Here is a 15,545-nt window from a genome sequence, read left to right as displayed (position 1 = left end):
TGGGGAACAATGCAGCAGGTACCCACCCAACCTTATGGAAAAGGCTTCTATTCAAAATATTTCCTTGTTCCTGACAAGAAAGGAGGCTGGAGACCCATTCTCAACCTATCAACAGTTTTTATTTGCATACTTCAATTTTATATGATTACATAGGCATTGATAATACCATTCCTAGAGAAAGGCACATGGTTTACACCTCTCAATATGAAAGACTCATTCATATTGCCATGTGGATATTCACCCCTCTTGCAGATGATTTTACACATTTGTGGTGGACTGTTATTGCAGGGTGCTCCCATTTGGGTTAGCTATAGCTTCCAGACTCCTCACAAAAGTGTTCTCAGCTCAGACAAGCCAGTTCACTATCTTTCTGTACTTGGACTACTGGCTTTTGACTAGTAGATCTTGCCTCAAAGCTATAACATCAACTGCCTGGCTTAACTTTTTGCTTCTCTGGGAATCTGTATGAACATGGAGAAATCTGTTTTCAAATAATTTATTTATGGTCTCCAACACAGACCATACATTTATAGGAGTGACACTAGATTAAATCAGGATGAGGGCCTACCTCCCCACTGACAGATTTCACACCATGTGCATTCTAATAGTTCTAGTACAGGTTGAACCTCTCTAATCCAGCACGCTCTGGTCTAGCAACATCTGTGGTTCAGCATGATTTTAGTTAGCCAGATGTCCACTTATCATGGGTGTGGCCTGTTGCAAGGGGATGTGGATTGCAACTGCTATAAAAACAAACGAGAGGGGATCACCACATAGGAGTGTAAAGGGTTTGTTTATTCAGTTAAAACTGGGAAGGAAGGGGAATCTCACTCATACACTCAACCACACTTACAGTCCCAGGCAGGATGATAAGGCGAGCAGAAGGCAGTTCATGTTGTTTGATCTTCCCAAGTTGACGCCTAAGCTGGTCCGCTGGCCAGGTGATGCATGCAGAGGGCGTTCTGGGAGGCTCCACTCGATGGTCAACCCACTGAGTCTCTGTTCCTCTCTCCTTTAAGGATCAGCCACATGCAGCCTCTGAGTCTCTGGGCCTCTTGGGGCTGTGTGCACTCCCTGCTGGGGGCCGTATGCATTGCTGTATACTCCTGCTGTTTATCTCAGACATTCTTTTGCACTCACTCAGGCAAGGGATAGGGGGTTAACAGATAACACTCCAGCAGTTTAGGGAACCAAATAACATCATTAGCAGGTGAGAAAGAGAACAACAACCATTTTAACTCTCCCCTTGCTCCTCCTTTGCCTCCAACATGGTCAAGTTTTCCATGGTCCCATAAAATTTGTTTACAACCATCAGTCCTAGCTCTCAGTATTCTGTGGTATTTTTAGCTCTAATTTGCCCCTAAATGTCTTCTAACAACCCCATAACCCTGATTATGTGAGTTTGGCTGTTCCTTACACTTCTTATGGTGCTATGTACTTATGTGACACCATTCTTCACACTCAGTCTCCTTTACCTGCAATCTTGGCTCTGAATAATATATGCATGACCTCTTTAGTGTAATTATATGTATGCATGTAGTTCTCTTTCACACCTGACAAGACAGTAATTACAGACATCTCACTGATAGGCTGGAGAGCCCACATGGATGATTATACAACGCAAAACACTTGGACTCCTCAGGAAGACAGAACGCATACTAGTCTTCTGGAAATAAGAGCAGTAGGAGAAGCTTGCAAAGCATTCCTTCCATTCACATTAACCCAGCATGTCCTAACATCTGACAACATAACTGCCATTTTTATGTTATCAAGCAGGAAGAGGCACATTCCATTCTCTCCCATTCTGATACTTCAGGTTTTATGGAAGATTCAACTCATCAGGACGCAAGCTATCCTCATTGACCCCAGATAGCTCAGGCAGTCCTGGTTTCCAGGTCTCCAGCCAGTGCCATCCTATCTATCTATTGGCATTTGGACCTTTCTGAATCTCTTGTTCCAGAAAAATGGCAGGGTCAGGTAACTCAACCCCAATGCTTTTCATCTCATGGTTTGGTATTTGGATGGGTGTTACGCCTAGAACACTCCTGTTCTGATGCTGTGCTCATCAGTCTTAATTATAGCAGAAATGATGCCACCAGAAAATGTTAGAGCCAAGGGGAAACATTTCTCTGTCTGAGCCCAGCTTAAGATACCTCTCCAGAGACAATAGATGCTGGATTATTAGAAAATACAAGACAACAGGGATTTGCCATAGCTTGCTATGGGTTCCCCTAGCAGTGATCATTAGGTGTCACTCACCAAGAGAAAGTTATTTCATCTTTACCCACTTGATAACAGCTAGGTTCTTGAAGGACCTTATCAGCATCTTAATGGGATCCTAATGTAATGCTTTCAGGACTCATTAGGGAACCCTTTCAGCTCCTAGCTATGTGTTCCATGTCTCACCAGTAAGTGAAGTCACCTCCCTCACTGCTGTCATCTTGCCCAGAAGGGTAAATGAACTTGGGGCCTTAGTTACTGATACACCATAAACAATGTTTCATAAAGCAAAGGTCTCACTATGATTACACCCAAAATTCATCCCTAAGATAGTTTTGGAATTTCACATGAACCAGACAATTCACTCACCTGTGTTTTTCCCCAAAACCCTAGGGCTTTTAGTGAGGATTTAGTTCATTCCCTTAGGGCGTGTCTAAACTGGGGAATTATTTCAAAATAACAAGGTAAGCGTCCACACTACCAAGCCTTTTATTTCAAAATAATGAGCTTGTTTATTTTGAAATAATAACTTCTGCTTGTGATGAGGAATAAGCTTATTTTGAAATAGTTATTTTGGGAGTTAGTTCAAAGTAAGTTATTTTGAAATTATCTTGTGGTGTAGACATAGCCTATGTCTGTGTCTACACTGCACCCGTTTTCCGGAAAAGGGATGCAGATGAGACAAGTCGGAATTGCAAATGAAGCGGGGGATTTAAATATCCCCCGCTTCATTTGTATAAACATGGCTGCCACTTTTTTCCGGCTCGGGGCTTTGCCAGAAAAAAGCGCCAGTCTAGACGGGATCTTTCGGAAAATAAAGTCTTTTCCAAAAGGTCCCTTATTCCTCTTAAAATCAGGAATAAGAGACCTTTTGGAAAAGGTTTTATTTTCCGAAAGATCCCCGTCTAGACTGGCGCTTTTTTCTGGCAAAGCCCCGAGCCGGAAAAAAGCGGCAGTCATGTTTATACAAATGAAGCGGGGGGATATTTAAATCCCCCGCTTCATTTGCAATTCCAACTTGTCTCATCTGCATCCCTTTTTCAGAAAAGGGGTGCAGTGTTGACACAGCCTAAGTGTGTGATGAGCATTGACATTCTCCCACCAACCTAACCCTCCCTTGTTGAAGTTTAAACTCATTGCTTCTTGTTCTATCCTCAGAGGCCAAGATGAACAAGTTTTCTCTCTCCTCCTTATGACACCCTTTCAGATACCTGAAAACTGGTATCAGGGACCAGCACCAGAAGAAATTGCTTACCTAATTGTAACTGGTGTGCTTCAAGATGTGTGGTCCCTGTCTGTATTTCACTACTTTCCCTCCTTCCCCTCAGCTTTGACCAATGACAAGATTTGTGGTAGAGAAGGAATGGCAGAGAGTCAACCTGCCCCTTCCTTATGCTCTTTATGAGGAGAGCATGGTTAGACACTGCCCAACAGACACTCACAGGAATTCTCCAGTCTCAAACGCATGGAGTGCATGAGTGTCCCACAGTGGATACATTTAAGAACCACATATCCAGAACTTCAATTATAATAAAGTAAGAAACTTTCCTTTCCCTCGGTCTCTTATTAAGGGGCTTTGGTGAATCTTTTTTTGGATTAAGTAACACAAAATGTTAGAGTAGCAATAGCATGGGTACCTGCTTTATGCAATAGAAAATGTAAGTAAGTGCACATTGTTTGATCGTGCCATTCAGTAATTCCATATTCAGCCTTCTATTTATGGGTGGGATTCAACAAGATGCTACTGTACTGATAATGTGAGGGGCCATGGTACTTGGATTAGCACCCCAAATGGCCTGTTTAGAATGTGCTACTCACTCTCAGCTCTTCTGCAAGCTTCACAACCCATATCTTGTACTCCTCCCACCCCCACTTACTTGAGTCAAGTTGTGTGGTTGACTGTCCAGTCACATCTGAGTGTGTTATGTGCTGCAATGTGAATATCACTGGGTTTGGCTGCTTTAGTGATGAATGAAAACCTGTGAGAAATCTTTCAAGAAAATTGATTTAGTTATTGTTCAAGAAAAAAACCCTAATGGGTAAAGAACAGTTTGTAAAAACCAGTTAATTATCCATGTGAAACCACCTAACACACAGTACACTCCAGTTTATATGTATTTGTTAAAGCACAACACTTCCTTTATATCCAACTCTGCTAGATAATTAAACGAAGAAGAAGAAAAATATATTTCTGGAGGATTGCAGGAGACAGAGAATTGGTAGTGTGAAAGGCATCTAGGTTGTATGTTGGATTCATATGTTGGCAAGTTGTTTAGGGTTTCCATCTGTCATTCTTTCCTGGGCATTCCAGTTTTTGACTACTGTGTCCAGGTGCCATTCAGTGTGACCCGGTTTTTACTTGAACGTCTGGTTGAAAAGGGGACTTGGCGGTGTCTAGTCAGATATACTAACTGTACTCACAGGATAAAGCCCAATTAGCATAGTGTGAGGGGACACATCAAGTCATTAACATGCCCCAGTCAGGGCTGTTTCCTACATGCAGGCAGGCTCTTTGTCAGCCTGCAGCAGCTCCCATATCAGCCCCGGAGCAGAGGGAGCCCAGCTGGGGTGGGAGAGGAAGGTGGAGATGATCCAACATGCAGTGCGGGGAGGAGAGGAGAAGAGCAAGTGATGGGGACAGAGCCTTTAGGAAAGAGGTAGAGCAGGGGCAGGATCAAGGTTTTGGGGGAAGAGGCAGGGGCAGGGGACAGAGCCTCAGAGGTCTGGGTTATCAGCAATTATAAATGTGGGAACCCTACTTTACTCTCTGCAGAGCAGAGTTAAAATGCAAACTCCAGTCACCATAGGAAATGAGTTTGCTGGATGTGCCTTAGTGTACTGTACATAGTTTTGGTTTTTTGCAAGGAAAGAGAAACCTTGTTGTGTGCTACAGGCAAGTCCCTGTTTTATTTTTGCTCTGCAAAAAGATACATCTGCCTATTAACGATTCTCTGATTAATGTTGTTCAACAGGCACATGTCTGTGCTATGTACTGCAGTTACAAGTACCTAGAAGAGTTTACCACTGTCCTGTCCATTTCACATGAGTGTCACTGTTCTAAACTGGTTTTCCTTTGATTGTCAAAGGAGAGAACCTGAAGAAGAGATGACTCATTTTCACCTTTCAGTGTGTTCATTCACCTGGAACAAAGGGACAAATCAACCAGAGTTAGATTCAATACCATCTTACATACATTCCCCCCAGAACTTCAGGCAGGTGTAAGGCATAGCATTACCAATATAATATTAGCCAGTGGCATTTTTTCTCCTTTTGGAAACTTTTTGGGCAGGTGGTGATGTGATGGTTACGTAGAATTATGTCGTAGGTCACTCCCTTATGCTCTTGGTAAACATGTAAATTCAACTGTAGCACAATTGTAAGTCTTAACACTTACTTTCTTCTGGCCACTTCACATGTCTTCCATGGAAACGTTTCCCTCTGCAGTGGAAGTTGAGCCAATATGTTGATTTTAACAGGGACTGAGGATCCTCCAGTTGGGCCCGCTAGTAGCCACACCACATTAGAGACAGCACAGTCCAGAGGGACAACAGAACACAAAGAAAGCCATGAGATTTTTGAAGAGTTTCATAATGATTTTAGCAAGGAAAATACTAACCAGATCTCTCTGATTCTTCTTTTTCAGCAAGAGACGAAAACGTGGCCACCTTCCGTGGCTCAGAGTACCTTTGCTACGACCTGTCCCAGAACCCCATTCAGAGCAGCAGTGATGAGATCACCCTTTCCTTCAAGACATGGCAACGTAATGGGCTCATCCTCCACACGGGCAAGTCAGCTGATTACGTCAACCTGGCTCTGAAAGACGGCGCGGTCTCCTTGGTCATTAACCTGGGGTCCGGGGCCTTTGAGGCCATTGTGGAGCCTGTCAATGGCAAATTCAATGACAACGCCTGGCATGACGTTAAAGTGACACGCAACCTGCGGCAGGTAATGGTGAAGGAGTGAGAATGCCAGGAAGGCTTCTCTCTAGTGTTATCTGGGCAGACATGAGGGCAGGTGATGGAGAAATGGGAATGCTGGGGGGGGGGAGAGAGAAGGGAGGTACATTAAAGGATTTTTACTTTCCTGGATGTCTCTCAATTATCCAAAGGACAATGAAATACCAGTAGCCAATGGGAAAGTAGCCCGGTTGTGATAGCTCCATTTCCACTTATTAATTTTGTCTGCTTCTTTCTCCAGTTTGATTTACTAATAAAACTTGTGACTTTACTTTACTTTCATTTCCCTTTTCCTTTTCACTTTTTTTTAATTTTATTATGTCCTTAATTACATTTCAATCTTATCAGTAATATTCTTGTTATATTTAAATTTTGTGGGAACAGAGAGTGGGTTTTTCTTTCCGCAGCTGATTCTTTAGCCCTCCACCCTTTGTCTTCTTTATGTTTAGTTAATTGATTTAACCATTGCCATGATGTCATAATTCTAATTCTTAAAGTCCTTGTTTCTTCCTTTACTTTTTTCTTTTCTTTCTGTGTGTGCATCTGTGTATGTGGTTATTTTAACTTTGTAGCTTGGAAGTTAATTGGCTGGAGTCTTTCCAAATCTCCTTGTTTCTCTATTCTTTTCTATTTTTTTTTCTGTTCTTGTGGTCTACTTTACTGCGTGTGTCTCTGCTGATGAGACTCTTCTGTTGTCTGGGAGTACTGGAAAAACTGAAGGACCAAAAAAGAAAACAAAGAAATAAACCACAAACAAGCCTCTTCAGAATGGCTTTATCTGATTTGCCACTGTAATTTTACAACTCTACCTGTCAGTTTTCTAAATAGACTGCTCCATCAGGTGATGTCTTTGGTAGTCTGCTAGCCTTAAAATATTGAAACTCACTCATGAAATCTAAATATGTGCATAAATAGATAAGGTAAAATTAATTAACATTGCTCTGAAAGCTGGTGAATAGATCAAGTCACTTATGCCCATCCACTGCATGAAAAATGAGGCTTACAGTATGAATATTAACTGTTTAGTGTCTTATTGATTGGTAAACACTGTGTAAACAGCTTGCAAACTGAGATTTTTAAATTAGTTTATATTATCAATGCGATCTGTCCATTTGCTTGTTGATGTGACTGTTTACAGAGTTATTCTAGTTTACATAACTTCACTAGCTGAGAAAGCAGCCTTTTAGGAACATTTACACTAACTAAGATAACAATGTATTTGGGATATCCTCTTGCTTCATAGCATAAACCAGCCAGAGCCTACATTTGGAAGAATTTTCACCCATTAGTGTGTTAGTGCATAATTGCCCATTTGGGGGATTTTACATCTTCTATTGAAATATCCATTGTGGGAGATAGACTAAAAAGAGTTTTCTAATGTAGCACAGCAATTGCTATGTTTATACATATCCATACTTTACATAGTCAACACGTCTGTATGTAAACTGGAGGATTATAGTCACTTGGGCCAAATTCTATTCTAAATTACAGGCAACATGAAGTCAAAATTTGTCTAGTTCCATTATTTCACATTCAGATACAAATTTAATTCCTCATTCAGTGGACAGGTTTAACAGTCCTGTTTCATTAAAATATTCCCCTTGGTCCAGCAGAGGGAGCTATAGCAACTGTCTGAGAGCTATCAGTCTGGAATGTATCACTTTATTTATTGGTTCTATTTTGTTTATTTTTAGATGTTTTTAGGGCGGCTGCCTTCTGAATGTCTTTCTCTGGTTAATAGACCATTTTAGCTAATGGTACTTATTATTCTTCTGGGAAATCAGTTTTCAGCATCAAAGATCTTCTGGATGTAAAGGCCATTCTTGTTGCTTGCCTTGGCAGGTTAGATCTTGAGGAAGTAGGGATGGGGAGGTTTGGCAGTTGGAATGATAAATAAGTAATAAATTATAAATTTAAAAAATACCATTCTAGCTAACATCTTTTTATTTATTTTCTGAGTACACAATTTGAATCTAAACCAGACTAGGTCTTTTTGGCTTGAGTTAGAGCATCGGCATGTTCACGTCACTAATAGAAAGCAGGTGAGAGAGCACCTGGAATTGTACATTATACTCTCTATATCCTATTTTGTCTGTTCACAACATTGTGGTTTGGTTTGGTCCTGAATACTAAGAGGATCCTGCTTGATTGCCAAGTAGCTGGGATGTTATAGCAGGGTTGTTTCTTTTTCTTTTTTTTTTTTTCCAAACCATCAGAGAGACCAGACTCTTTAAAAAAAAAAAAAAAAAAAAAAAAAAGCACAAAGATACTCCCATCAGCACCAGTACTTCTGCTCCTCAGGAGGAGTAAGGGAAGCCAACAGAACGTTTGCTCCCATTAACCTCCTGCTGTATGGATGGTGATTTAAGATACATTGACTCCAGCTACTTAATTAACTTAGCTGGAGTCGCGTATCTTAAGTTATCCTTCCCCTTTAGAGTAGATGTGCCCTTAGTATTTATAAGAAACTCCTCCAGTGTCCCCTCATTTTTGACTGAAAATGCTTACAGTGGAGAGAAATACATTTGCCAAAAAACAAATGAAGTTTTTTTTAAACAAGACTTGTGAAAATCCAATAATATAATCCACATCTTAAATTACGCCATTTTAAAAGTATTTTTGATCATGTTCCTGGAAATTAGATCAGAATTTCCAATATGCATGGGAGGCTTTGCTCAGTACTTCTGATGGGCCATTATGTGTTTTGTAGTTAAGCCATGACGATAGCAAGTCCTTTGTTTTCTTAGACGAATGACTAATGCCACAGTTAATCTCTTCAGAGAGAGACAGGGTGAACACAGAATTTCCCTTGGGCAATGTCAATGTAAATCTTTTTATTTATCTTCTTTCTATTATAGTTAACACAGATCCTTGGGTTTTGTCTTTTGGAAATGTGTAGTAGGGGCAGGATTGTACTTATCTTTCACCAGTACTTTCAGAACATGCATGGGGGCAGTGTCCTCTAGTGGACAGAACAAGAGCTTGGGAATCAGGATTCCTGGGTTTTATCTGCAGTTCTGCCACTGACTCACTGTGGGTATGTCTACACTACCCCGCTAGTTCGAACTAGCGGGGTAATGTATGCATACCGCACTTGCTAATGAAGCCCGGGATTTGAATTTCCCGGGCTTCATTAGCATAAGCGGGGAGCCGCCATTTTTAAATCCCCGCTGCTTCGAACCCCGTGTAGCGCGGCTACACGGGACTCGAACTAGGTAGTTCGGACTAGGGTCCTATTCCGAACTACCGTTACTCCTCGTGAAACGAGGTGTAGCGGTAGTTTGGAATAGGCACCCTAGTCCGAACTACCTAGTTCGAGCCCCGTGTAGCCGCGCTACACGGGGTTCGAAGCAGCGGGGATTTAAAAATGGCGGCTCCCCGCTTATGCTAATGAAGCCTGGGAAATTCAAATCCCGGGCTTCATTAGCAAGTGCGGTATGCATACATTACCCCGCTAGTTCGAACTAGCGGGGTAGTGTAGACATACCCTGAGTGACTTGGGTGAGTCACATCCCTTGTCCGGGCCTCAGTTTACTCATCTGTAAAATGAGGATAATAATAATGATCTGTCTTCAAGCAGATATAAAGCTTATTTCATGAAAGTTTCAAAGTATTTTTCAATAATTAGACAGAAAGCACTCAGTGCAAAGTAGTATTATTATGCATTCTATAAGAACAAATAAAATGGAATTGGGACATGATGATACTGTATTGCAATTCTGCACAATTTCCTCCAAGCAAATCGGTCTCCTAAATCAATCCAGGACTCTCAAAAATGCCCTAAAAGTCAATATTGTAGGAAGTAGGACAGATCACATGGTATGTATTTTTGGATCTGTGTTTGCCTTTTTGGACTAGGATGGAGCACTGGATCTTGGACTATGTAGTCTCAACTGGCTGCACCTGTGCATTAACAACTAAGGTGGCCATGCTGCAGAGATTCCACCACAGAAGCCTTGGTTCCTCAGCTGTAAACAAATGTACAGATAACCTAGTTGACTTCTTCATGCTTCTAGAGGAAATTTAAAAACAACCCCAAAGTTCCACTGAATAACTGGGTGTTACTGATGACTTTATGATCTGGTTCCCCTAAGTTTTATTCCATTACCAGCAGTTAGCTGGGTAGTGGAGGCCAAGCCTGCAAGCCTGAGACCTACGCAGGATGGGGCCATCTAATAATGGAGATGTAGCCTTAGAGACAACAAGAGACATGCTAAATACTGTCAACCTTTTACCCTTCCCACCTCAAATGTCTGACACAGGCAATTTCTTCATCGGTAAGGTGGGTTTATCTCCTGCACCCCACGTGACACAGGTGAGCTACTGATGTACACTGGCAATCCAAACACGTGTTTTGTATGTCTTTCCTGAGAGTTATGAATTCGGCTGTTCTACGGAAATCTGCAAATCAAGGGACTGGACGGACAGCCCCAGGGCTTTGGGCTCATCCTCAGTCAACAGCCTCTAGCCAAGGGAGATTGTTCCTTGTTCAGGATAATTTCACAATACTTTAGGGTAGCAGAAGAGAGACAGAGAATGAGAGATGGGAGTGGCTGAGAGGAAATACTGTGGTGGGGTCTCTCTTGAAGGAAGAGGGTGGTGTGTGTAACTTTGGGGAAAAGGCAGTTGTTGGGCCCTGACGGGCTTTTCACAAGTAAGTATTGCACAATTTTAATTTTAATCCATTTCTGGATGAGTGGTCCTAATATACATATGGGTTGGAGTCCGGGAGAGTAGACAGCTCCCTTCTTCTTTACAATCTAGGAGGCATGGTTTCCCACAGATTCCTGGTCATATTGTCCTCTCTCACTCTGTGTGTGTCAGGCGCCCCACGCCTTTTTTTGAAAGACTAACACTAGACCATTCATGCAATGTGTCATTTTTACTAACCGACTAATGTACTAACACCCTAACGACTCATCTTTGCTTTTAGTTATTTTAATTAACAATCGTTCTGTTCACGATTTTTAATTTCCTTTCTTCCCCCTTTTCCGCAAAGCACTCAGGCATTGGACACGCTATGGTAAACAAACTACATTGTCTGGTAGATATCATTCTTATTGTCTCTTTTTTTGGGTTTGCCGTGTGTTACCCGCCTTTTCCTCCCTTTACTCTCCTTTTTCCCCCTTCACCGTTATATTTACTTCCTATTTTGATTTTCTTTTTTTGATTTTATTGTGAACACCTTTTATCCTATTTTTTTTATTTTTTATTTAAGAAAAAACAAACAAAACAACAAAAATAAACACAACTGTTCTGGAAATGGGTTTTGGTAACTTCCTTCATTGGTTTCTTCACTTCCCTTTTTCTTTTTGCTTTTCACTCTGATGATTTTTTCTCTTTTGCTTTTTAGTTTAGCCTTTCTTCTTTTTCTTTTTTGTTTGCTTTCTCTTCTGCTTTTGACTCTTTAAAGGTTTTAAGCTCAGAACCATTGCAGGGCCTCTAGTTTGTGTGGTGAAGGCTCTCTTTTTCTCTCATCCTTTTGTTGTCACAACGGCTGTTGTAGGCAAGCTGGCCAGAGCTGTCTTATTTCTTCCCACTTCTCCCCATCTCTCTCTCTCTCTCTCTCTTTCCTGCTCTCTCTCTCTCTTTGACCTTCTACCTGCCATGCCCAAAAGGAGCTCAGCCGGTTGTTTGTTTCACTACACATTCTGCATGGCATGTCCACATCTGGTGACCTGTCGTCCTCTTGTTGGTCTCTATCTTTTTCCCTCCATATCCCTTTCTAACCACTAATAACCTTTATACAAAACTCACATCGGTTTCACTTCCTCCTTTCCCTCCTCCCTCTCTGGACCCTGCTTCACCTTCCATATGTTTTGGGGCTTGGGATTTTGGGGTCTTTTTTTTTGGTTTATAATTATTTTGTTTTCTGTTTGGTTTTTCATTTTTGATGATTGCATGCAAGTGTGGAATAGATTTTCTTTCTCTCTTTCTCTCTTTCTGGGCTCCAGATCTTATTGGCATGGGCCTGTCAAAGTGTGGTGTGTGCACGCTTTGCATTTTCTCTCTTTCTCTTCTCTGCTCCTCTCACACTTGCTAGTGTGTGGTTGATTTTATTTTATTAGTTTCTGTTAATTTCTTCCTTTCATATTATTATTATGTTGGCTATGATTCAGCCAGTGGTTTCTACATTTAATTTGTTTTTTTTCTTTAATTTTTGCGGTGGTGGGTGGTGGGCGTGTGTCTCCTTAGGCCCATGGCATGCACATCCATAATGTATTGAAAGTGAGATCCTTTCCCCCCACCCCTCCCCGAATGCATGATTGTCAGTGTGCCGTGAGCAAAAAAACCCATAAATAGCAAAAATATCAACTTTGACTTCAGTAGTGTTTTTTTACTAATGACTGTAACTCATCATTACTATAAATACAAATTAATCATAAAATCAGCTAAGACGAACAATCTCTTCTGAGGACAGTTCCATTTTCTAGCCTGATTTAGTGAGCATATTGGTGGCTGGGACGCCTGCTTGGCTTGGGAACACTAAGGTAGCAATGCAGGGGTGAATAGAAGCTGGAGTGCTTCTGTTGTTGGCAAAGCAGACCAGAAAATGGAACTTGGCTGCACTAAAAAAACCCAAACAAACCTGACCAAAACCTTAATAAAAGTCATATAAAACATAGGGGAGGCAACTTGCCATTCTCAGGACTGTAAGGTCATTGCTGGGAATTTCTTTTTGTCCATTATATCCCTTGAACAGGTGACAATCTCTGTGGATGGAATCCTCACTACCACAGGCTACACACAAGAGGACTACACCATGCTGGGTTCAGATGACTTCTTCTATGTAGGAGGGAGCCCCAGTACAGCAGATTTACCTGGGTCACCGGTTAGCAACAACTTCATGGGCTGCCTCAAAGAGGTAATTTTCTTCTTAGACAACTGCTTTTTGGTTTTTGTTCCCCCAAAATGTGGTTTCCTGCCTTTTGTTACACCCTGGATGTCTCTCACATGTTCTGAATCTTACCCTGATACTGCAATTGCTCTGTGATTGCATTCACAGACAACCATGACTGTCAACCAGACACAAGGCATTAGGGACAGAGCCCTAGATCTTGGATTCTGAAAAAAACCTCTCAGGTCTCTGTTGCCTGAGCTTCAGAAAGATTTCCAATAGCTGTCTGTGGCAATAAGGTTCTTCTGTATGTGGTCAGCTACTTGAGAGCAGTGGTAAACACATGTGGACATTGGGATCCAGAAAAACAAGGCAAATGGCTTTCCATTGCTAACTAGTATTTTCTGTGGTGAAAAAGGAAAATCATAGCCATCAGAAAATCCAGAGTCCTTGTTGAGTGACTAGATTCACACAAAGGTAGGACTAGCAGTAGCAACAAAAAGAAGAACAAAGTGGTGATAGTAAAGAACAAAGTAATACAATATTACAGGCAAAATAGAATGACTAGTGTTTATGTACTCTAGTGGTGATCTTTAAAAAGTTAGCACTTGCCAAAAGTCTTCTACACAGAAAGGAACTGAATGTGTGCAGTTATTTCTCTATGCTGGGAATAGGACTCACTGCAGCTATTCAAGTATCCTGTGGTAACTGTTGGTGTATGTTGACTTTTTGGTCACAACTATTGTAAAAGGAATCTTGACAATGGTTTCTTGACCCAGTGTATAAATATTCATGTCACGTTATTGAAGGCTGCCTGATAAAAGACATTATAGGTATTGAATCAACTTCCCTAGACAAACTTCTTATAAAGTTCTTAATAAGAATTGCTGGTTAACCAAAGTCTTCGTGCAGCTGGGCAATATCAAGTGTTGTGGATGGGTTTCTTGTATGCTTGCTATAGTATGTCTGGTTTTGTTTTCAGCCTGAGATGCTCCTGAGCCCTCTGAGTTTGGATATTACAAGTATCAGCAGATCTGATTAAAGTAGAGGAATATGGCACTATACCCCATATTCTTCATAGTGCTATTATTATGATATGATTATGGCATAATTATGATGTATTTTCTACAAGATAGGGCATATAAGCTGCCATAGGAAAAGTTATGATTGGCTGAATATGATTATTCTATTTGTATGCATGTGTCATTTTTTATCTGAATTTATGAATATTGACTATGTATCTGTACTTCACATATAGTCACACCTGGTTGACACGCACTAGGCAAGATGCTTCCAGTCTAAATAGCTGCTTGTGAAGAACCTATTAGGGAAAACAGTAGGCCTTAAGAGAACCTGGTGAGCCTTCCTGAGGATGTTTCATCCAGCCTGTAAATAATGGCTGCTATGACTCTGCAAGGGCATGTGATCAGTCCATATTACTCTGAATTCCATTTGGGGAGCCTGTATTTTTTCACAAAGAGGGCTGGGAACTGTTTTTGAAATAAAGGGTTCCCACTACATGCTAAAGCTGTATAAAGGGATGGAGTGACATCTACAACTAAACATCTAAGGGAAGCTCCTACGGCAAAGGACTTGGAATGGTGTTGAGATCCCAAACTTCAAAGCAAGTGCTGTTTGTGCCTTGAGAATCTGCAAATCTGCTTGTATCACCAGTCAGAATGAGAGAATGTTAATTCAAATCCTGTCCTTCCAGGATGTTAAGTATAATTTGCATTTTTATTTATTTACTAGGTACTCTGCTTTGATCTGTTTGCTATCGCTTATAATCACTTAAAATTTATATTGTGTTATTAATAAACTTGCTTTATCTAAGCCAGTATATTTGGAGTGAAGTGCTAGGGAATCTTAGCTCAAGGGGCAGAGGTTGTTGTATTTGCCCTCCACTTTGAGGGAGGGATGAACTATATGAGCTTATGCTGTACAGTTCCTTGTGCAACACAAGATGGTATCATTTTGGGTGTATACTCTAAAGGAGGATACATGGCTGTGAAACTGGGAAATTCACTGGTGTCTGCTGTTAGCACTCAGGTAGCCCAGTTTAGGTAAGTAAGCAGCACCTGATGTTGTGTTGGGTAGTAACAGGGCCTAGGTGAGGCTGGCTGTGTCCCTAAAGCAGTCAGAGCAGGGTCTACTCAACTGAGTGATTTGAGACATGCAGCAGGGTCCCACAGCACCAAGACTGCACCTTAGGGATGACAGTGGTGAGTTATCTTGCAGAAATCATGATACTGGACATATCTGGTCATGTGCTCTTCTGTAATTGCCTAACAACTCTGCCATGTCACAAAAGGGCCACATGCAGTGTCAGATAGGCTACTCTCAAGAAGTTTTCTGTTGTTTTAAGTTTTGTGGGCACGTGACTGATGTCTGCCTTAATCTTCTCAATCAATTGAAGGAGATATGCATTGGTCATTGGAAATGGAAATTTGGTCTAGATTATACCTTTTACAGGAAATAAATGTGCACCTGCTGCATGAGAATGTAATCTCTCTGTGGCAGGCACCATATCT

The 15,545-nt window shown here is 41.3% G+C and overlaps 1 protein-coding gene across 2 annotated transcripts in view; it reads left to right on the top strand.

The window, feature by feature from the left end:
- NRXN3 (neurexin 3) overlaps window positions 1-15,545 on the top strand; it is a 1,560,739-nt gene that overhangs the window by 433,939 nt on the left and 1,111,255 nt on the right. The window contains exons 6-7 of one of the 2 annotated variants that reach the window (XM_089778404.1): window positions 5,864-6,165; window positions 12,880-13,041. In XM_089778404.1, the coding sequence (XP_089634530.1) occupies window positions 5,864-6,165; window positions 12,880-13,041 (464 nt within the window). Of the gene's footprint in view, window positions 1-5,863; window positions 6,166-12,879; window positions 13,042-15,545 lie in introns of those variants that run through there. The other variant, XM_089778402.1, reaches the window with a different exon arrangement.

The sequence above is a fragment of the Pelodiscus sinensis genome, chromosome 5, assembly GCF_052426305.1.
Source record: "Pelodiscus sinensis isolate ZL-2025 chromosome 5, ASM5242630v1, whole genome shotgun sequence".
In the NCBI taxonomy this organism is placed as follows: Eukaryota; Metazoa; Chordata; order Testudines; family Trionychidae; genus Pelodiscus; species Pelodiscus sinensis.
The sequence above is the reverse complement of the archived record's forward strand: the minus strand, read 5'-3'. Positions and strand labels throughout refer to the sequence as shown.